Here is a 23,243-nt window from a genome sequence, read left to right as displayed (position 1 = left end):
CTCTTGTTTATCATCTTTTCTTCTTTTACATATTTCGGACATATTTTGGTCTCTATCAACAGATACCAAGCAGTCTTACAGAGGAGTTACCTTTTTCACATCATGCTCACATTGTGAAACTGTGTGTGGTTTGACTGGAAAAACACAGCTATGAAAAGACTTTAACACTGTGGTGTGTCTGTTAGAGCAAAACAGAACACATACATTATTGTAGTCCGACAGGGAAACCAGTCAGAGACTCTATAATGTCTATCTTTGTGATACTGGGACTGCTGGTCTGCACTGAGGCACCAGGTAGGATAATGACACTGTCTAATTAAAAGTTATTAACAGATAGAGCAATGCAATGCATCATCAGACTTCTTTATTGTGATTTATGAATTGAGAACCACGACTTTAGATTTTACTTTACGATTACAACACAAGGCCTGTATGTGCTGTCTGATACAATGTGCTTTTTTATCAGGAAGTTAGGAAGAGAAGATTATTGAGCCTTCCTTTGTATGTTTAACCATGCAAAACATCAACCAAATGATTATATATTTAAAGACAGGGACTGATTTCTAAGAATTTAAAAGGAAAGAAACACAAAATGGAGTCATTTCATGAATATCTCCTGCTTCTTTGTGTAGAATTTAACAAAAAACAGTTTGAAGGACCAGAGTTTAGGATTTAGTGGCATCGAGCAGTGAAGTATACAATCATTTCATGTGAGAATATACAGGTGTTTCCTTTTTGGAAGTCTTTTCATTGTCCTTCATACAGGTAGTTACTATGGCAATGGCCAAAACTCCTCAAACACTAACAAACACATAATAACAGAGTCTGTGTTTAATTCTGCATATATTTAATCCAACAGTCAGCACTTATTTGAGTGATAAATAATATGGTCTGCCTCTCAATCCCACAGTCTCCAATTTACAACAGACACTGTACTGAGTTCAGGCGACAGAATAGTCAGAAAGTTTAGCTTTATGGATTATATTGTTGCCTAATTGACAAGAAGACTGTGGACATCTGACACACTTTATCTTATGATAGAGTACCTTGTTGTTACAGCATTGTTAAGATGTCCTGTTTCCTAAAGTGAGTTTGGTGCAGTAGGGAACATTATTATGACATCCATAGACTACATTCTTGTCACATTATTCCAAGTTGTGAATTGAATTAACAGTAAATATATAATTACTGTTATGAACACTGTTATGCTCACCTGACAGAGTAAAATACAGCAGTAGTCTATAAGAAAATAATGGGAAGATGATGCAGCTGTGCAGTAGTTGATTCTAAAGCAAGGCCATCTTAATTTGTTAAATGCCTGTTGCTTTGACTCTCTGCTTCCTCCGTTCTCATCTCTGGTGGGAGGGACTAAGATGCTAGGAGAGGAGTCGAGGATGTACAAACTGGGAAATAAGAGAGGCCGTAGGATACTGAACATATTGAAGTAAATGTTATCATAATGTGAAGTCCAAAGTGACTATGATGATCACTGGTTGAAATACAAAGCCTGCTTCAGACATGAACTAGGAATGGAGTAACATTCAGTATTGACCAAATAATCTTATATTGTGTGTAATCTTTATTGTATTATGTGTGTTTTACAGGGTCCAGTGCTGTGACTCCTGTGTTTGTGCAGAAGGGAAATTATGTTCTTCTGAATGTCATGAAAGCTGATGTTCTTCAGGACGTTTATTCTGTTGTGTGGACCTTCAATAAAAAGGATGTTTTAGTAAGATTTTCACCTGGTAGAGAACCAACAGTCTCTCCTGCTTACACTGGAAGAGTTGAGTTTTCAGTGATTGATTACTCTCTGAAAGTGAAGAATCTACAAGAGGCAGACAGTGGAGTTTATACTGCACGAGTGATAAGGGATATAGAGGAACAAACTGAATACAACGTCACAGTTCAAGGTAGGTTTGTGAACATTTCAGACACTAATAGAGAGTTTCTGCGTCATGTTTCTAAAACATTTCACACAAACCTTCCGTCCCCAGATGCAGTGTCTCCAGTTAAACTGAAGGTGGACTGGGTATTTACATGCTCTGCTTATCAGCAGGTGGTTTGTTCTACTATAGTGGCTTGCTTCTCAAAACATAAGCAAAAAGAACATAACACAGCAATACAAACAAAATAACAAGTTACTCAAGTAAACATGCAAGAATTATACAAAAGAATAACTTCAAACCACAACACTAACCAAACTAAACCTACTATGCAGACAAGAATGGCTGAGCTGTAAGGGAAATGTTTCTGTGTGTGCCAATTACTCTGAGTGCAGTGCAGGAGGGGGCGTGGTCGGCTGGCTCTACTGTCTTTCTCACACAAACACACGCACGCACACACACACACACACACACACATTTTGAAGAACTGACTTTTCTAAACACAAATGCAACTATATAAAGTCTTTCAGTGCCTTTAAAGACAACTCATATGACAGCTACACATTTCATACCTCTGTGGTTAGTGTTAGGTGACTAAAACAGCTTTGCTAAGGTTAGGGGAAGATAGTGGTTAAACAAAACATTTGCAATTAGAATAATTAAAAAGGACTATAAACAGGCACATGGTCCTTATTTAAAATCCATCTTTCTGTGTGGAGTTTGAATGTTTACCTTTTTCTCATAGTTTTAAGTTTATATGTTAAATTGCATGTGAATGGGTGAACAATAATGTGGGTAAAATAAAGTCCCCAGTTTTCCAGAGGAGACTGAATGGAAAGACTCTGTTATGTTGAAAAGAAAACAAAATACTTTGTGTAACATCTTACTGTTATTGGACCTCTGTTAAACTCCTCTATAGTAAGTTGTGTCTAAAGTCAAAATCAATTCAAAACACTTTTAAAGACATTTTCCAACCCTTGATGAACCATGATAAGCTGAAGGTGCTTCTTCATTTCAACAGATGATCCAGTTTGTTAGACATATAGTAGAAATAGAGTAACATTCAGTATTGACCAAATAATCTTATATTGTGTGTAACTTTATTGTATTATGTGTGTTTTACAGGGTCCAGTGCTGTGACTCCTGTGTTTGTGCAGAAGGGAAATGATGTTCTTCTGAATGTCGAGAAAGCTGATGTTCTTCAGGACGTTTTTACTGTTGTGTGGAACTTCAATAAAACAGACGGTATAGTAAGATTTTCACCTGGTAGAGAACCAACAGTCCTCTCTGCTTACACTGGAAGAGTTGAGTTTTCTGTGAATGATTATTCTCTAAAAGTGAAGAATCTACAAGAGGCAGACAGTGGAGTTTATACTGCACGAGTGATAGGGAAAAAAGAGGAATCAACTGAATACAACGTCACAGTTCAAGGTAGGTTTGTGAACATTTCAGACACTAATAGAGAGTTTCTGCTGTCATGTTTCTAAAACATTTCACACAAACCTTCCATCCCCAGATGCAGTGTCTCCAGTTAAACTGAAGGTGGACTCTGTGTCCAACAGCTCAGACTCCTGTAACCTCACTGTGACCTGCAGTACACAGGACTCTCACATCAGCAGCACTTTTAGATGTGACACCAAAACCTGTAGTCAGGAGGGAGGAGAGCAATCAGAGGTCACAACATCTGGGGCTTCTCTCCATGTCTACCTGGTGAATCACTCAATCATCTGTAACCATAGCAACCAGGTCAGCTGGACCAAAGACATTGAAATGGCTGAACATTTCTGCCCCCAACATGCTGGTAAGACAAAAACAACCACTACTAAAAACTTTTCGTTTTTTACTAAAGTTTATTTTTTTTTTTTACTAATATGAATAAATATATTTGTTTTTATAAGTTGATTTAAAGCATTTCTGATTCTGATTTTGATTTTGCATTTGCTTTGGGAATTTGAACATCTGTTTCCCATGCCAATTAATACCATTTGAATTGAATTGAAAATTGATAACAACAATTAATAGACTCAGTTAAATGATGACCTGACACATTTCTTTTGACTAATACAGTGTTACTGTGTTTGCCAATGAATTTGCTATTTGTCTCTTTTACTAAATTACAGTAGAGCATATAAACCAATTTTGTTTCATAAAATTAACCTAAAACTATCATCATGGTGTTTAACAATAATGCACAAACAGTCCGTAAAAAACTGTACAGTAATGGAGTAAACTACAAAGTACACAAAATGTTATTTCAAATACAGTGAGAAGAATAACTGATTTGTTGCTTCCACTCCTGTTGTTGTAGTGTCACAGTGTAGATCAGTTTTGTAATGAAACTATGCTGTTTTGTTGTGTTTCAGGTTCAGAGTGTGTCTCTGCTGGTATCTCTGTGTGTCTGGTGAAGACTGTCGTGTTGTCTGTCGGTCTGATCATCATGGTGTCTGCCGTCATCAGTGTTCATATCATGGAGAAGCTCAAGAAGCACAAATAAACGATTCTCTACCAACCAATTCCTTAACTTTATTTTCACATCTCAAAATATACAAACCACGTAAACAAATACATTCACTGAAAATGTTGAGGATAACACAAAAAGGTTAGAAAAATAACTTTCCATGTCCATGTGGAGCAACATGTATCCCACATTCTTTAGTTAAAGGTACCCAGTGGAGTTTTTGACCTCTAGCAGCATTATGGAGCAGTTGTTTTATGAGTGAGTGAGTCTCTGTTTTGTTTGTATTGTGTATGTCCAAGTCTGCACATTCCTGCCACTGATTTCATGCTATTTCACTGACGGACAGTTGGTGGCTGTAACACACCAAGAAATGTAAGTAGAGGAAGTAGAAGTCTGCAAGCCAGCAAACGTGGATGTAACCAATACAGGATATACAATATTTGTAAAAATTGGCCGTTGCAAATGTTTTAGGAGGGAAATGAAAATAAAACAAATGCTGTTAATTTTTCTTTGATTACCCATTGATTCTACCCAATAATGACTGTGCTTCATTTGTAAATAAAATAATTGTACAGAGATGACCATGATAGAAAATGCTTTTATATTATATTGAAAAAAGAACAACAGCATACAATAAAAAGCCTCGATCAATACACTTTATGTAATACTGTGGTTCTAGTTACAATGTTCTCAGAAAGATTTATAAACATTTAATAAAATGCAATGTTAATGTGAGCAAAACACTGATAATTGACAATATTTAATCTTTTTCTTTAACTAAGCAAAGCACTTTCTGGAACATACACCATTATTGGACACAAGTTAAAGCTGTAAAATTATCTTTTATGAATTAATGAAGCCAAAAGATCTTGTGTCACTGATCTCTTTTTACTTACTTTATACTGTTAAACTACATTTCATTGTCTCAGTACCTGTACACAATGACAATGACAATAAAGTTTGAATCTAATAATGTGAGTTTTTTAGCAAGAAATCGATCAGAGCTTGTCAGAGTCAACAGAGGGACCATTGATACACTGAATGCACAACAACAATAAATAACAACTCTACAAGGATAAATCATTTGATTTTAAATGGGATTTTCAGTTGAAGTCTGTTTTTAGAAACAATAAATTATTCAAGTACCTATAACACCGTATATCCCTAACAGGAAATTATTTACGTTATTTTGCAACTCTCTGTATGTAAACTATGATAGATACTGTACAAGGTGTGAAGATGGTGAAAACTGTTTCAGGAGCTGGCAGGCTTTTCTATCTGAGAATACAGGCTCTCTGGTAGAGGGTCGACTTTAGTCTCAGTGGGTCCAGTGTGAGTTCCCACCATGGAGTACACTGTAGAAGGATCTGAAGCATCATTAGTTGGATTTGGAGGCTGGACCACAGCTTCCATCTGAAAAATACATAACATACAACATTTTTACAAAAAGTTACCATTTTTACTTTACACTGTATTTCTAATGGTGTTGACATACTGCATCAACATGTGAAGTAATCTCACTATTAACAGATATCCACCAAGAACTACAAAATTTTTAAAATGAGAGGAATGGTTTTCATAACATTATACTATTTTTTTAGGCATTTTTCATCAAGAGCAGTAAGGCACTGAACATTGTTTCACTGTGTCCAAAAAGAGGTGACAGTTAACAACACACTACAGCTAGAACTCAAGCAAATAAAGAAAGCATTCACACGGCTTTGACAACACATGCAGTACGTTGCATTTATAAAAAGATGGAAAATTACACAATTTCTCTTCTTGAGTGCAGATTTCACAAAAGAGTCTTCTGCTCACAATATTCTCACCATTCAGTGTGTAAGAATATGCAGAAGTACAACATTTGTGGCTCAGTATGAAGTCACGTTGCCTGTGTTGCCTAATGTGAGCCAACAAACAGAAGCAAACAGAGAAGAAAATACAGGACTTAAAGTAAAAGACATTGTTGCAGTATTGGCTCTTTGTTCTTAATTAATAATTGTATGAAGAGTTTTGAGAACACAACACCTTTTGGAACATGTATTTGCTGTTTTAGTGTTTGTGGCACTTACAGTATTCTCAGAAATTGAGCTTTTGTTTCTAAAACTGCATCAAAATGATGGAAAAACTATAATAAAACACAAGCAAACAACACGTGAGCAGAATAAAGAAACACATTGCAGATTGAGTGGATGGTGCATCATCAGGTTTATCTGGTCAGAAGCAGGACATTTGAGCACAAGGAAGCAGCACAACCAGTGACGTGTGCATGTGGGAGAAAGCAACACGACCTGGAACAGCAGGTAGATGCAGAAGTTAGTCGCGAGGAGTCACAGGTCACGTACAGTAAATATCACCACCTTGTCAGTAAAATGTATAGTGACTGGAGCGGACAGGGGTAGCCAATAGAAGTATGTGAGGCTCCAGCTTTTGATTTTGAAAACATTTCCAGTCTCAATTGGTAAATTGTTAAAAATCAGAAAAATTCTGTTCCCTGGTTTGTCTGGTTAGTTATGTGATGCTAAAAAAAACCTTGTCACTTACCTCACTTACCTCTGGAACTGCATATATCGTATTTTCTGTGTTCTCTTTTTTATCTGCAGGTCATAAAAAATACATGTTGCTTTACATGAGAGCTTTACTTCTACTACTTAACCACATTACATTTACATAACTTTAGCTGCACCTATACATTTTGGATGTGTCTAAATAACTCCACACAGCAGCACACTTTAAAGCTTCTATGTTTAGGATTTGTATTTATTGTGATGCCAGTGATTCCTAGAGCTGATGTTCCATTTCCTCCCCCCTGGGATCTCACCTGAGATCTGCCCAGGAGATGCTAAGGGTGAATGGGCAAAACCATAAAGATCGTACCAACTTTAAGATTGTCTCATTTTTTTACAGTGAAGAATCAGTTCTGGTAATTGACTAATTTGTAATATGCAATAATCACGTTAAAAAAACAACTACATATAGACTACATATAACAGCGGCTATGGTAAAGAATGAACAATGTTAATTATACAATTACTGTAATTGCATTTTCTAATAAATGGGGATTGTATAGTAGATGATGAACTTCACTAGGAGGCTGTACAGTAAACAAATAGGATTTAAAATGCACACCTGGACATGTTCTTCTCTTTCGACGATAACAAACTGCAGAGACAGCAAAAATGCAGAGAATTGTAATGGTAACAACCACAATGACAATGACAATGTGGCTGTTGCGGGGTGGTCCAGACTCTGTAAAGAAAAACAAAAGCCAGATTAGAAAATGCTGACTGGTTTAAGTCAAACAACATAAATACTGTTTACAGACTGCAGTTTTAATTATACAGGTTTATTGGTAAAATACCTCATCTGTAAGATAAATAATTTAATAATAATTAGGTCACTAAGGTCAATAAACAAGAAAAGGTAAATACCACCTGTCTCTTAGTTTTACGAGGCCACCCAGGTTAAGGTTAATAATGATAGCTCGTATATATTTATATTACAGCTGAACAGAAAATTCAACTGACCTTTTAGCTCAAAAACTAAATGATAAGGCTCATCATTTTTAATTTTACAAGTTTTCACTCAAATATAAAAAATCAGCTTGAAGTCGATTTTATATCCCTCCCCTACACAGTTGGGTAGGGAATATAAGTTCTTATATTTCCAGTCCAAGAAGTTCACAACACTTTACAGTGAAATAGGTAAATAGTTTTTGTAGTAAAATTTGCAACATTTAAAATTCCAGACTCATTATTGTTCAACACAGTGAGGTAATTTCCGCTACGATAACTCTCATGCTTTCTGTACTTTCTACTTTAGGTTTATTAGTAGTAGTATACAATTTAGGGGTTTATTTCAACCCTTTTCACCATACAGGGTTGATTAGCAGGTTCATAACTTATTGACTTGAATATATAAAAGTTTACTTAAAAAACAAAATGCTCACAGTCTCTAAGTTGAACCTAATTCCAAACTGTACATATTATCAGCAAGTGCTTTGTCTTTCAGTCTTACCAGCAAGTGAAGGGCAGAAATCTTCAGTCATTTTAATGTCTTTGGTCCAGTTGACCTGGTTGCTATGGTTACAAATGATTGAGTGATTCACCAGGTAGACATGGAGAGAAGCCCCAGATGTTGTGACCTCTGATTGCTCTCCTCCCTCCTGACTGCAGGTTTTGGTGTCACATCTAATAGTGCTGCTGATGTGAGAGTCCTGTGTACTGCAGGTCACAGTGAGGTTACAGGAGTCTGAGCTGTTGGACACAGAGTCCACCTTCAGTTTAACTGGAGACACTGCATCTGAGGATGGAAGGTTTGTGTGAAATGTTTTAGAAACATGACAGCAGAAACTCTCTATTAGTGTCTGAAATGTTCACAAACCTACCTTGAACTGTGACGTTGTATTCAGTTAGTTCCTCTATATCCCCTATCACTCGTGCAGTATAAACTCCACTGTCTGCCTCTTGTAGATTCTTCACTTTCAGAGAATAATCATTCACAGAAAACTCAACTCTTCCAGTGTAATTAGAGAGAGACTTTTGGTTCTCTACCAGGTGAAAATCTTACTAAAACGTCCTTTTTTTTGAAGGTCCACACAACAGAAAAAATTTCCTGAACAACATCAGCTTTCATGACATTCAGAAGAACATCATTTCCCTTCTGCACAAACACAGGAGTCTCAGCACTGGACCCTGTAAAACACACATAATACAATAAAGTTACACACAATATATGATTACTTAGTCAATACTGAATGTAACTCCATTCTTACTATATGTCTAACAAACTGGATCATCTGTTGAAATGAAGAAGCCCCTTCATCTTATCATGGTTCATCAAGGGTTGGAAAATGGATTGAATGGAATTGACTTTGACTTTAGACACAACTTACGATAGAGAGTTTAACAAAGGTCCAATGAGAGTAAGATGTTACTTACTTACTTACTTACTATTGTTCTTTTCAACATAACAGAGTCTTTCCATTCAGTCTCTTCTGGAAAACTGGAGATTTTATTTTACCCACATTATTGTTCACCCGTTCACATGCAATTTAACATATAAACTTAAAACTATGAGAAAAAGGTAAACATGCAAACTCCACACAGAAAGATGGATTTTAAATAAGGACCATGTGCCTGTTTATAGTCCTTTTAAATTATTCTAAAGGCAAATGTTTAGTTTAACCACTATCTTTCTCTAACCTTAGCAAAGCTGTTTTAGTCACCTAACACTAACCACAGAGGTACAAAATGTTGTTGCTGTCATATGAGTTCTCTTTAAAGGCACTGAAAGACTTTATATAGTTCCATTTGTGTTTAGAAAAGTCAGTTCTTCAAAATAACTCCAGAATGACACTGCTTGCTACAGGTAATGAAATAAATAATTGACACCGTGGCCAAAATTTCCAATTGGTGTGTGTGTGTGTGTGTGTGGGGGGGTGTGTGTGTGAGAAAAAAAATACCGAAACACCCCAACTCCCCCCCCCCAGATTACATAGGTCTAATAAACATCATACAGAAACTGTTCTTAATGTTTTAATCTGGATAGATAAAGGAATATAAAAAAATGCAGCACCTTCTGTTTCATAGGTATAGGATATTGCCAAGACTTATCTACATCTGGGATGTATGAGCATTTTCAGAATTTCAGTCCAACAACCGACGTTAGCTCACATTTGCCTGTCGCTGAGAGTTTGATTGACAGCCTGGTGGTAGCAACTGCGGTGATCACGTGGCGAATCAACACAAGGCTCATTTGAATATTAAAATGAGCCATGTGTTGATAGGTCACGAAAATGTAACCAATGAAATTACTTATTTTGACAGACATTTTTAGCCAATAAGTACTAAACTAACAGGTAATGTGTCAAAAGGCGACATTTTTAATTATTTTCTCAAAAGGAGGACAAACGAGTGTCCGGCTTAAGGCTGCAGCCGGACAGGGGGTTTAAAAGCCGGACTGTCCGGCCTAAAGCCGGACGAATGGCCACCCTAGTACTTCTGTAACTGCCTTAAATTCCTTATTGCTTTACATTCAGACTGCGTTGGAGGCTCCTGTCACAAAACCAAAGGCTGTATGGACACTTGAGTGGACTGAACCATCAAAATGGACTGATCTCCGGATTCAGCAGAATATTTTAACTTTTTAACTAATAAATTATGTGATTTTATATTTTACCCTTGGTCTGGGCCAGTGGTGTTTGGTGCAGCTGTTCCCCAACAGAATTCCCTGTGGTTCACACGGCCCGTGTCTTATCAATTTGTATTTAGCCGCCATGTTAACAAATTGAGAGGTGCGTCTCACACATGCTGCGGCTGCAGTGATGCTTGGAGAGCAGTAACTTTCCACTGCGTTTTCTGTTGCTCTCTCTTGGGTAAAAAAACAATATGTGTGTGCTTTCAGGTTATTACTTTTCACATTTATGTTTAAATTACATATACATATATGGCATTCGATTTTCATGAACATTATACAAAGAATAGTTTATGTGGGAACTGTGTGAACAAGCCCATGAACAGACCAAAGACAAAGGAAGTGGGTTAGCAGCAGTTATATTCCGTTCACCTGTGAGTTATAAGTGCAGCAACACTTCTACAAATATGGACAATGAGAGTCTCTCTTCTTCCACATTACAATGTAATATCAGTTTGCATTGTATGTTTCATTTCAATAACTGCTGTAATTACTGTAGCCTAATTCTTTGTTTGTGTATCTCTCTTGGTTATAAGGAGGTTTCAAGATGTACTGTAATCCATCATATACAGTAAAGCAAGGTTTAAACTGCTTGGTATTTTGTTTCTAATCTAATCTTTTTATGTTAAAGACACATACCTAGAATATACGTTCTATTTTTTAAATCGATTTTAACTGTAATGATTCCTGTTTACATTGGCTGTGAGGAAATCCCCTTCTGGTGTAACGTTTATGTAAAAAAAAAAGCTCTGTTCAATTATTTCCAAACTTCAAGGAAGCGGTAGTAACTCAAAGGCAAAACCTCATACAAAAAAGGCTATCTTTTCAGTTTCCACACAAGGCTGAGTCCTTGCTGCACTGGCCTAGGGAATCCGACCTGCAGCGTGTGTATCATCCTTCTCTCTCTCTCTCTCTCTCTCTCTCTCTCTCTCTCTCTCTCTCTCTCTCTCTCTCCACTTTCCTGTCACTCTTCAGCTGTTAATATCAATTAAAAGCGATAAAGCCCCCAAAAAATTTTAAAAGACTACCATTAGAAAATCCACTATTTAGCTACGTCAAACTGCTTAAATTTATCATATGCTATTGGTTGAATCAGAAACACTGAGAGGTAATGTGTGCAGTTGTTTTGGAGTTATGAGCCAAGTGATTACACCATTTGAGATGATAATGGTTAATTATCCTCACCCTCTGATCTATATTCCACTTCTCCCATACTTCACTGATTTAGTTTGACAGTACAAAAACCAGATTTTTAAAATAAAAGGAGGCAAAAGAGGGAATATTAATTAAATGGAAAAAGTGTGTTTTACCTTGCAGTTGACACAGATACACCAGGAAAACAGCACACACATACGAACTGGGCTCCATTCTGACATGTGGTAAATGAGGAAGTGCTCTGTTTGTTAAAGTAACTGCCAGCCATGGGGAGGGGGAACCACAGCAATCCGGATGTAAATGTGTTTATATATATATATATATATATATATATATATATATATATATGTATATTATATATTGCACAGCGCTTCACGTATACAATAGTACTAAGCATTAACGTACTGCAAATTAAGTATGTAGTTTGTTTAAACTTTTGTGTATGCAAGAAATGCCCGGACTTATATGATGAGTATACGGTGTAAGCTTACTGCACATACTCAACCGCCCCATAATGCATTGCGTCTCTTTTGACTGGACGGTTTTAGACACAGCCACAGACAAATGCTAAGATAGCAACCTTTTCCTCCTCCTCCTCCTCCTCCTCCTCCTCCTCCTGACATGCATTCGCCCCCTCAGCTCTGCAGCCTCCTCTTCTGCTTCACAGTAAAATTTACCAACGAGCTGCTGATACTGGCCGCTCCATCTGTGATAGTAATATTTACCTTCATACTTTACTCTACTTTTAATCAAGGATAAACAAACAATATCCTTTAGTGCCCATCTCACCTCCTTTTTACGTTAATTTGACTGAAAATAATATTTGAAACTATTACTTTGAGTGTAAGAGGTAATGTTGATAATAAGTAATAATAATACATTGTACAGTGTTTTTTTAGGAACTCAAAGACTCTTCAGATGAGTTAATTATTGATTTACATTGGTGATAAACTATTTTCATTCAGTGGTAGCTCGGACCATAATGTGGTGATTAGTCTGGAGTAATCAGTCACTAATACAGGGACGACTTATGTTATACTCCAATGTGAACAGTCGGCATACTTGTCCTATTTTCACATGGACATAATTTTTTTATTGAATCAATTTTTGCTTTTTCTTTAGTGTCATGGCTTGGAAATCTCTCTGTAGGCTGATTGGTGAATCACAGCTTAACCCAGAATCCCTGTACAGCAGATAACCAGCTCAATTTTTATTGACTCCCGCCCTTCGCCTAGGGCTCCAAAAAGACTAGGGACGGCTCTGATGATCAGGAAATCAACAATCAGGGGGCATTTTAAAAGAAACTTGTTCTCAAAAGTGTAACTACAACTGAGGAACTGGGTGGACTGTCAGTCCATGGGATCAAGGTAAACATTGCAGTCTGGTGGTACTAAGTAGAGAGTTAGCAAAAATTAGTATAAACGCATAAACTCCTGCCAATGATGCTTCTTGATCAGTATTCATTTAAATATAAGCGCAGTGGTTTCACAGACTCCCTCTAAAAGCAGACACTGGGGGAAGTGGGCTGTAGAGTAGATGTAGAGTATGTCAGCGTTGGGCTGAAAGGATCCAGAGTGATTTAAAACAGTAGAGGGAGTGTTGAGCCATTAGCAACCCACAGAATAAGATTTATTTTTCTTTCTGTTCTGATACTGGTCGATGAGAGAGCGAGTATGTGAGAACAAAAGGGAGAATTATGAGTCATGGTGTGACAGTTTCATTTAGGTTCACCCAGTTGCAGCACTTGTAGCCATATGTCTCAGATTTTATCATGACACTAGTAGGGTGGCCATTTCCTTCACATCAAAAAGGAGGACACTTTGCATACACAGGGACACGCAAGCAGATATTTGTTTGGTATGATCCGGTTTTACATTTTAATATGTTTTTCCACCAGATTACATAAAGGTGCATACACATACCACATAGCTAATAATAAATATACAAGATACAGCTCATGACAACGTGCCCTTCCAATTCAGATTACATAGGTCTAATAAACATCTTACAGAAACTGTTCTTAATGTTTTTATCTGGGGATAAAGGGATTTGCCTATACATCTGAGTATGAGCATTTTCAGAATTTCAGTCCAACAACCGACATTAGCTCACATTATGTTCTCTGTGCTGAGAGTTTGATGGACAGCCTGGTGGTAACTTAGCAACTGCGATCATGTGGCAAATCAACACATGGCTCATTTGAATATTAAAATTAGCCATGTGTTGAAAGGTCAATGAAATTACTTATTTTGACACACATTTTTAGCCAATAAGTATTAAACTAACGAGGTAATGTGTCAAAAGGCGGCCTTTTTAGTTATTTTCTCAAAAGGAGGACAAATGAGTGTCCCTCTTAAGGCTGCAGCCGGACAGGGGGTTTAAAAGCCGGACTGTCCGGCCCAAAGCCAGACGAATGGCCACCCTAGTACTTCTGTAACTGCCTTAAATTCCTTATTGCTTTACATTCAGACTGCGTTGGAGGCTCCTGTCACAAAACCAAAGGCCAGACGAATGGCCACCCTAGACACTAAAGCAGTTTCTTAGTCAGAAAACAGCCTACCTTATATTTATCCATAATGTTACAGGACACCATGCAGAACACATTCCTAAAATGATGGTATGAACAGTAGGGTTTTAAGACTTATGGAAAACATAAATTTGTTCATGCTGTGCTTTAAAGCTAGACAGGATTGCAAGAGGGTCCATCATCCCCTTTGTGCCAAGACCACTCTGGCCGGGCCAGAATACTGTGTTAGCATCCAACATGTACATGCCATGGTTAAGTTGTGTAAATACACAGCTAAACACCGTAATGCACAGTACATTATAGGATGACTTGGCGTTGGTGTTTCTGTTATGAAATGTGCCTATATAAATAACACTGCCTTGCCTTGTCTCCAATACACTCTCCCATGTTTTTCTTTAAAGATACTAAATCTGATGAATACTTTGTGAAACCATTCTTAACGATAAATGATTCTGTCACAATTAACCTGCCAATAAACATTTTCACTTCAGAAAAGAAAGCAGCCTCTGATATTTGTTCCTGAAGTTTGTTCTTGCAGCATGAAACCAATGTGTCTCACTGCTCTTATGTGACTGCTGTCTAGTCTGTAGTATTTTGAATGTAAGTGAGATTAGTAATGCAGCAGTGAATTATTGTTGTGAAGAGCTTATTTAAGTAAACACCATTAACCTAAAAACTAATAGGATAAAATGTATGTTACAGAAAAGTACCAATGTTAATAAAGTAAAACATTTTTTTTTCTGTTTTTGCCATTGGTATCTTTAAAATTTAAAATGTATTCTGGGACAGTGGGCTACTTTTAAGCATTCTACTAACAGCTGCTGGCCTTTTACTACTCCACCCAGACTTAAAGGTTTCCTGTTGATAGTTGTTAGGTCAGTTTCCATATGAGAGTAAAAGACAAAACCCTTTGGCCTACAGCACAGATCAACAATGATTTCAGACCAGACTTCTCAGTATAAAGTGCTGAAGAGGGACAGAGAGAAAAACCAATAATTATATTCTTGAGAGCAGGAAGGAGGTCATGTAAGATGTTTTTGGAGTTATTAAATATAAGGGCTTCATCAAAACTGTCTTTTGATTTGCAGTTTTCTTCTTTTAGCCACACAATGTCACAGTAAAAAAAGGTGTTAAATATAGAGCAGAAAACAGGAAGTGCAGTGAGCCACCAAGTGTTAAAGTGAAGCAAAAACTGAACTAATACAACAAAAACACAGTACAAACTACAGTCTTATCTTCTTCTTCATATTAACAGAAGTTAGCAATGCAATGCATGATCAGACTTCTTTATTGTGATTTATGAAATGAGACCACTACTTCGGATTTAATTTTATGATTAATCAATCAACACAAAGCCTGTATGTGCTGTCTGATCGGTGTCTCTCTTCACTTCCTCCACTTGCATCTCTGGTGGGAGGGACTAAGATGCCACGAGAGGAATAGAGGATGTACAAACTGGAAAATGAGAGAGGCCTACTGAATATATTGAAGTAAATCATAATGTGAAATCCAAAGTGACTTGCATGTTTCTCTCATATACAGAAAAATAACATTCCATATCCATTGTGGAGCAATATTACATGTACATGTATCTCACATTCTTCAGTTAAAGGTACCCAGTGGAGTTTTTGACCAATAGCAGAATTATGGAGCAGTTGTTTTATGAGTGAGTCTCTGTTTTATTCGAACTGTGCATGTCCAAGTCTGCAATCTTAAAAAATTGGCTGTTGCAAATGTTTTAGGAGGGAAATGAAATTATACAAATGCTGTTCATTTTTCTTGATTAGCCATTGATTATACCCAATAATGACTGTGCTTCATTTGTAAATAAAATTATTTTATAGAGACGACCATGATAGAAAATTCTTATATATTATATTGAAAAAAGAACAACAGCATACAATAAATAGCCTCGATCAATACACTATATGTAATACTGTGGTTCTATTTACAATGGTCTCAAAAATATTTAATATATGTACATTTAATAAAATGCAATGTTAATGTGAGCAAAACACTGATAATTGACAATATTTAATCTTTTTCTTTAACTAAGCAAAGCACTTTCTGGTACATACACCATTATTGGACACGAGTTAAAGCTGTAAAATTATCTTTTATGAATTTATGAAGCCAAAAGATCTTGTGTCACTGACCTCTTTTTACTTACTTTATATTGTTAAACTGCATTTCATTGTCTCAGTACTTGTACACAATGACAATGACAATAAAGTTTAATCCAATCTGAATCTAATATTTTGAGTTTTTCAGCAAGAAATCGATCAGAGTTCGTCAGAGTCATCGGAGGGACCACTGATACACTGAATGCACAACAACAATGAATAACAATTATGAACTGAACTTAATGGAACAATTATTGAAATGTTTTTCAACTCTACAAGGACAAATCATTTGATTTTAAATGTAGTAAAGTCAAATTTTCAGTTGAATATTTTAAGTCTGTTTTTAGAAACAAACTATTAAAGTACCTAACAGGAAATTATTTAAATTCTGTTCAGAGAGGCCAATTGTCTTTGGTTGCCACTATACAAGCTGCAAGCTAATCTACATAACACAAGATCATTAAGTATTGTAAACAATAACATACAATTTATAAAAAATATAGAACAAAAATAGAAATGTATACATAATATAATTTTTCTGAAGCTTTTAAATGATCTGCTGTGAGGTTCCTATGTGTGTTATAATGGCTGCAGTTCTTCGGGTTGCATTTTAACAGTAATGTAATGTGAACTTGTGTACAGGTGAAAAAGTAAATTAAAGGCTCAACTCCAGGAACCCAAGCTGAGGCCTCCTTCCATAATTGATAGTGAAACGGCTCTTCATGAGGTTTGAATTTATATAGGACCTAATGTGATGAATTTAAAGTGTGAAGGTGGGTGCATCCAGTGTCACCAGCATACAAACTGGAAACTGTTGCACCTGCAGTATGTGGACACTTCTTGATGAACTGTTTCAGGACCTGGCAGTATTTTCTACCTCAGCATACAGGCTGTCTGGTAGAGGGTCGACTCTAGCCTCAGTGGGTCCAGTGTGAGTTCCCACCAAGGAGTACATTGTAGAAGAATCTGAAGCATCATTAGTTGGATTTGGAGGCTGGGCCACAGTTTCCATCTGCAAAATACATAACATACAACATTTTTAGTAAAGGTTGCCATTTTTACTTTACACTGTATTTCTAATGGTGTTGTTATACTGTATAAACATGTGAAGTAATCACACTATTAACAGGAGCTCATATATATTCATCAATAACTACAATATTTTGTATCATTGGCTACAAAAGTGAGAAGAATGATTTTCATAACATTATAATCAATTTGTAATTTTATCTAAAATGCATAAAACAGCTGTAAAAACATTTTTAGGCATTTTTCATCAAGAGCAGTAAGACACTGAACATTGTTTCACTGTGTCCAAAAAGAGGTGACAGTTACAACACACTGCAACTAGAACTCAAGCAAATAAAGAAAGCATTCACACGGCTTTACAACACATGCAGTACGTTGCATTTATAAAAAGATAGAAATGTGTGTATATATATATATGGAATATATGAAAATATGGAAATTACACATTTTCTCTACAATATTCTCAACATTCACTGTGTAAGAATATGCAAGTACAACATTTGTGGCTCACTATGAAGTCACGTCGCCCGTCAACTTTTGGAACATGTATTTCCTGTTTTAGTGTTTGTGTCACTTACAGTATTCTCAGAAATGTTGCTTTTGTTTCTAAAACTGCATCAAAATGATGGAAAAACTATAATAAAACACAAGCTAACAACACTTGAGCAGAATAAAGAAACGCATTGCAGATTGAGTGGAGGGTGCATCATCAGGTTTATCTGGTCAGAAGCGATACATTTGAGCACAAGGAAGCAGAACCACCAGTGACGTGTGTATCTAGAAAGAAGTCACAGCCCTGTTTCCTCAAATCCAGTCTCAGTTGTTATGTGATGTTAAAAACTTACCTCTGGATCTGCATATACTATATTTTCGGTGTTCTCTCTTTTATCTGCAGGTCATAAAAAACACATGTTGCTTTAATTTACATTTCATTTTTAGCAGGCAAATTTTGGATTTGAAGCTTCATATTTAGCTTCCATATTTAGGATTTTTATTTATTGTGATGCAATATTGATACTGATTGATAGTTCTAGGAATAACTTGTATCAAAAAAGGTGCTTTGGCAAACAGCAATGTTCACTGATAACCCATTTCCTTCCTCTTGGGATCTCACCTGAGATCTGGCCTGGGGATGCTAAGAGTGAATGGGCTAAACCATTAAGATCACACCAACTTATAAGATCACTAGAAGGCTGTGCAGTAAACAAATAGGATTTTATAGATTTTATGTTGTAATTCTATGTTACAATGCACACTTGGACTTACATTTTCTTCTCTTTCGATGATAACAAACTGCAGAGACTGCAATAATGAAGATTGTAATGGTAACAAGCACAATGACAATGACAATGACATTGATGTCGTTGTGGTGTGGTCCAGAATCTGTAAAGAAAAACAAAAGCCAGATTAGAAAATGATGCCTGGTTTAAGTCAAACAACATAAATACTGTTTACAGACTGCAGTTTTAATTATACAGGTTTATTGGTAAAATACCTCATCTGTGAGATAAATAATTTAATAATAATGAATTCAATTAAAGACTACTGCCTGGAGCTAAACATCACTAGCCACTTTCGAAAGATCTCTAAACCAGCAAGTTTAAATACCACCTTTCTCTTAGTTTTACGAGGCCACCCAGGTAGAGGTTAATAATGATAGCTTGTTTATATTAATATGACAGCTGAACAGAAAATTCAACTGACTATTTAGCTCAAAAACTAACCGATAGATTAGGCTTATCATTTTTGATTTTACCAGTTTTCACTGAAATATAAAATTAAATTAAAACAATAATTAAAATTATGATTTTCTATCCCTCCTCTACGCACACATGTTATTATATTTCCTGTCAAAGAAACTGATGTTCAAAGCAGTTTACAGTAAAATAGGTAATCTTGAGATGAAAACAAAAATACTTTTGTTTTGCACCGAAACTGGAGCTTTTGAAATTCCACACTTAATTGTTCTCAAAGAGGTAATTCCTGCCACCAGAACTTTCTTTCTTTCTTTCTTTCTTTTTACTTTAGGTATATTAGTAGCAGTATAATATTTAGTATTCCAACCCTTGCGCAACACAGGGTTGATTAGATAGTTCAAAACTTATTGTCTTGGACATATAAAAGTTAATTTAAAAACAAAATGCTAACAGTCTCTAAGTTGAACCTAATCCAAATGTTCATACATTTAACTGGAGACACTGCATCTGGGAAGGGTTAGTGGGGAGGGGGTTAGAAACAGCAGAAACCCTCTATTAGTGTCTGAAACATTCACAAACCTACCTTGAACTGTGACATTGTATTCAGTTAGTTCCTCTATATCCCTTGTCACTCGTGCAGTATAAAATCCACTGTCTGCCTCTTGTAGATTCTTCACTTTCAGAGAATAATCATTCACTGAAAACTCAACTCTTCCAGTGTAAGCAGGGAGGACTGTTGGTTCTCTACCAGGTGAAAATCTTACTAAAACATCCTTTTTATTGAACTTCCACACAACAGAAAAAACGTCCTGAAGAACATCAGCTTTCGTGACATTCAGAAGAACATCATTTCCCTTCTGCACAAACACAGGAGTCACAGCACTGGACCCTGTAAAAACACACATAATACAATAAAAAAAATTATACACAACTTATGATGATTTGGTCAATACTGAATCTTACTCCATTCCTAACATACTGGATCATCTGTTGAAATGAAGAAGCACCTTCAGCTTATTCATCAAGGGTTGGAAAATGTCTTTAAAAGTGCCTTGAATTGATATAGAGGAGTTTAACAAAGGTCCAATGAAAGTAAGATGTTACATAAAGTTTTTATTTTTATTTTCAACATAACAGAGTCTTTCCATTCAGTCTCTCCTGGAAACTGGGGACTTTATTATTGTTAACCCACATGTGTCTGCTGCCTGGGACCAAAGCAGCTGAAAAATGTATAAATAAACAAATAAGAAAAATATATAACTACAAACACAGGGAAAACATGCAAACCCCACACAGAAAGATGGATTATAAATAAGGCAAATTATTCACTTATAGCATTTGCCTGATTATAGCGCTTTCAAATTATTCTAATGCAAAATGTTTCGTTTTAACTATAACCACTATCTTTCCCTAACTTTAGCAAAGCTGTTTTAGTCACCTAAAACTGACCGAACGTACGAAATGTTGTGTACATACATAACCATACCCAATCATACATACATAGGGAGCATATAAAAACAAATATATGGAAGATAGAACAAGACGGAAAGAAAAAATCAAAAGAGACACGACAGAGATAAGTAAACAAACAAAAAGATCTATAAGAAAGCTTGCCTATAGAGGTGGGTTTTGAGGAGCCGCTTAAAACAGTCCACGGATTCAGCAAATCCCAGTGAGTGGGGAAGACTATTCCACAATGTTGGGGCTAAAACAGCAAAGGCACAGTCACCTATAGTTTTGCAGTTAGAGCTGGGAATGGATAAAAGGCCTAGAGAAGTTGAATGAGGAACAAGGATATCTGAAATGTAACTGGGGTCATGAAGTGCCTTATATGTAATCAGTAAGAGCTTATAGTTCAATCTGACTTTTACAGGAAGCCAATGGAGGGATGTGAAAACACAAGTAATGTGGGACAGATGGCTGGTTCTGGTTTAAGGTTTTGGACTAACTGTAAACAATTTAAGGAAGCTTGACTGAGGCACGTATAGAGGGAATTGCAGTAATCTAGACGGTAGAAAATGAAGGTCTGAATTAATTGTTCAAGATCTCTGAAGGACAAAAAGCTTCTGATTTTTGCAATATTTCGACTGTGAAGTTTTGTAACATAATGGTCAAATGCCATATACTGGTCAAAGATGATACCCAGATTCCTAGCAGTGGATTTGATATTTGTGCATAATGACATCCAGTCTTTGGTGGCGGCTCAGCAATCATGGAGGGAGGACAGTTGATTGAGGTTATTGGGTTTCGCAGAGGAGTAGATCTGTGTATCATCGGCATAACAGTGATATGATTGGAAGCAGCTCAACAAATGACCCAGAGGAAGCATGTACAGGGAGAACAGAATTAAACTAAGAACCGACCCCTGAGGGACACCACAAAGCAGGGAAACAGAAGACATTAAAGTATCTGTTAGTCAAATAGAATTAAAAAAACAGTTTGAAGCTGTTCCAGAAATGCCAACCCAGTTCTATCAAGTAAAATGGCATGATCAATATTATCAAAGGTAGTAGTCAGATCGAGAAGAATAAGGATGGAGCTTTCACCTTTGTCAGCATGCATAAAAATGTCATTAGACACTAAGTAATGCTGTCTTGGTGCTATGTTTTTGACAAAAACCAGATTGAAATTTGTCAAAGATTTTTTTAAGGATTTCAGATAAAAAGGGAAGTTTGGAGCTCTATAGGTCTATAGCTTTCTAGTTGGTCTGGACTGAGAGAAGATATTTTAAGAAGTGGCTGAACACAATTTTAAAATGGTCAGGTACGGACCCAAATAGGGTTAGGGGTGCGTCCCACCCTGCCCCATTGTTAAGTATCTCTCCTACACCTTTTTCTTCTGTTCCATTGCTGCTTTACATTAGTTTGCCTTCCATGTTGTTCTCTCTTGGGTAAAAAAACAATATGTGTGTGCTTTCTGGTTACCACTTTTAACACTTATGTTTAAACTACAAGGCATTTAATTTTTCATGAACATTATACAAAGAAAAGTGTATGTTGAAACTGTGTGAACAAGCCGATGAACAGTCTAACACTGATCAAACAACAAAGGAAGTGGGTTAGCAGCAGTTATATTCCGTTCACCTGTGAGTTATAAGTGCAGCAGCAATTCTCCAACAAATATGGACAATGACAGTCCTTCTTCTTCCACATTACAATGTAATATCAGTTTGCATTGTATGTTTCATTTCAATAACTGCTGGAATTACTGTAGCCTAATTCTTTGTTTGTGTATCTCACTTGGTTATAAGGACTGTAATCCATCATATACAGTACAGCAAGGTTTAAACTGCTTTGTATTTTGTTTCTAATCTAATCTTTTTATGTTAAAGACACATACCTAAGATACAAGTTAAAACATTTTCAAACATATCTTAACTGTAATCCTTCCTGTTCACATTGGCTCTGAGGAAATCTCCTTCTAGTGTAACGTTTATGTAAAAAAAATACTTTTTTGATTTAGCTAACTCAAACTGCTTAAATTATCATATGCTATTGGTTGAATCACAAACACTTTATTGATCCCCGGGAGGTAACGTGTGCAGTTGTCCTGGAGTTATGAGCCAAGTGATTACACCATTTGAGATGATAATGGTCAATTATCCTCACCCTCTGAGCTATATTCCACTTCTCCCATACTTCACTGATTTAGTTCTACAGTACAAAAAACTAAATAGTAAATATTAATTAAATAGAAAAAGTGTGTTTTACCTTGCAGTTGACACAGACACACCAGGAAAACAGCACACACATACATGTGATCCATTCTGAGATGTGACAAATAAGGAAGTGCTTTGTCTTTTAAAATAACTTCCAGCCATGGGGAGGAGGATCGCAGTAATACCACAAGAGATTGCACAGCTCTTCACACATGCAAGTTAAACGGGACATATTATGCAAAAACCAACTTTTTAATCATTTTATTATGTACATTTGGGACTCTGGAGGGCCTATCAGCAGCAAAGTGTGGGAAAAAATGACTCAATCATGTTTTTGTGGGCTGCCTCAGTCAGAATATAGGAGAGAAATCACACAGGTTCAGAAGTGTGTAGTTTGTGACTCACATGCCCTCCCTGTTGCCACCCACCTCTCTTTACTTCCTGTTGACTATCGGAGCTCCGCCTTGTTACTATAAAAGGCAAGCTAGCGGAGAATGAGCAAGTCCAGCCTGCAGCCT

At 36.4% G+C, this 23,243-nt stretch overlaps 2 protein-coding genes across 10 annotated transcripts; one reads left to right on the top strand and one right to left on the bottom strand.

The window, feature by feature from the left end:
* The first annotated feature begins 134 nt into the window (after positions 1 to 134).
* Positions 135 to 4,392, top strand: LOC127365593 (CD48 antigen-like). Of its 5 annotated transcripts, none has more exons than XM_051403868.1 (5): positions 135 to 294; positions 1,605 to 1,742; positions 3,147 to 3,314; positions 3,400 to 3,684; positions 4,247 to 4,392. In XM_051403868.1, the coding sequence occupies exons 1-5, from the start codon at positions 246 to 248 to the stop codon at positions 4,375 to 4,377; spliced, it is 771 nt and encodes a 256-aa protein (XP_051259828.1). In that variant the 5' UTR covers positions 135 to 245; the 3' UTR covers positions 4,378 to 4,392. The 5 variants fall into 5 exon arrangements, with proteins under 5 accessions (XP_051259828.1, XP_051259803.1, XP_051259812.1 ...); XM_051403843.1 differs by having other exon boundaries at positions 1,605 to 1,910; positions 3,009 to 3,314; XM_051403852.1 differs by lacking the exon at positions 3,147 to 3,314 and having other exon boundaries at positions 1,605 to 1,910.
* Positions 4,393 to 4,919: 527 nt separating this feature from the next.
* Positions 4,920 to 22,908, bottom strand: LOC127365616 (CD48 antigen). Of its 5 annotated transcripts, none has more exons than XR_007885236.1 (7): positions 22,778 to 22,908; positions 19,651 to 19,956; positions 8,359 to 8,643; positions 7,471 to 7,590; positions 6,895 to 6,938; positions 6,111 to 6,241; positions 5,585 to 5,754 (listed from the first exon to the last, which is right to left on the bottom strand). XR_007885236.1 is itself a non-coding variant. In XM_051403902.1 (6 exons), exons 1-6 carry the CDS (start codon positions 22,830 to 22,832, stop codon positions 5,596 to 5,598), a joined length of 978 nt encoding a protein of 325 aa, XP_051259862.1. In that variant the 5' UTR covers positions 22,833 to 22,908; the 3' UTR covers positions 4,920 to 5,595. The 5 variants fall into 5 exon arrangements, 3 of the variants coding, with proteins under 3 accessions (XP_051259862.1, XP_051259872.1, XP_051259852.1); XR_007885237.1 differs by having other exon boundaries at positions 6,171 to 6,241; XM_051403902.1 differs by lacking the exon at positions 6,111 to 6,241 and having other exon boundaries at positions 4,920 to 5,754; positions 6,886 to 6,938.
* Positions 22,909 to 23,243: the final 335 nt, after the last annotated feature.

This window comes from Dicentrarchus labrax, unplaced genomic scaffold (genome assembly GCF_905237075.1).
Source record: "Dicentrarchus labrax unplaced genomic scaffold, dlabrax2021, whole genome shotgun sequence".
NCBI lineage: Eukaryota > Metazoa > Chordata > Actinopteri > Moronidae > Dicentrarchus > Dicentrarchus labrax.
The sequence above is the reverse complement of the archived record's forward strand: the minus strand, read 5'-3'. Positions and strand labels throughout refer to the sequence as shown.

Coding starts and splice junctions, on each gene's coding strand:
- LOC127365593 (XM_051403843.1), top strand. CDS start 246: ATGTCTATCTTTGTGATACTGGGACTGCTGGTCTGCACTGAGGCACCA. Junction 3,315..3,399: donor ATACAACGTCACAGTTCAAG/GTAGGTTTGTGA, acceptor TTCCATCCCCAG/ATGCAGTGTCTCCAGTTAAA. Junction 3,685..4,246: donor TTTCTGCCCCCAACATGCTG/GTAAGACAAAAA, acceptor GTTGTGTTTCAG/GTTCAGAGTGTGTCTCTGCT.
- LOC127365616 (XM_051403892.1), bottom strand. CDS start 22,832: ATGGATCACATGTATGTGTGTGCTGTTTTCCTGGTGTGTCTGTGTCAA. Junction 19,957..22,777: donor GTGTCTGTGTCAACTGCAAG/GTAAAACACACT, acceptor GTGTTTTTACAG/GGTCCAGTGCTGTGACTCCT. Junction 8,644..19,650: donor ATACAATGTCACAGTTCAAG/GTAGGTTTGTGA, acceptor TTCCATCCTCAG/ATGCAGTGTCTCCAGTTAAA.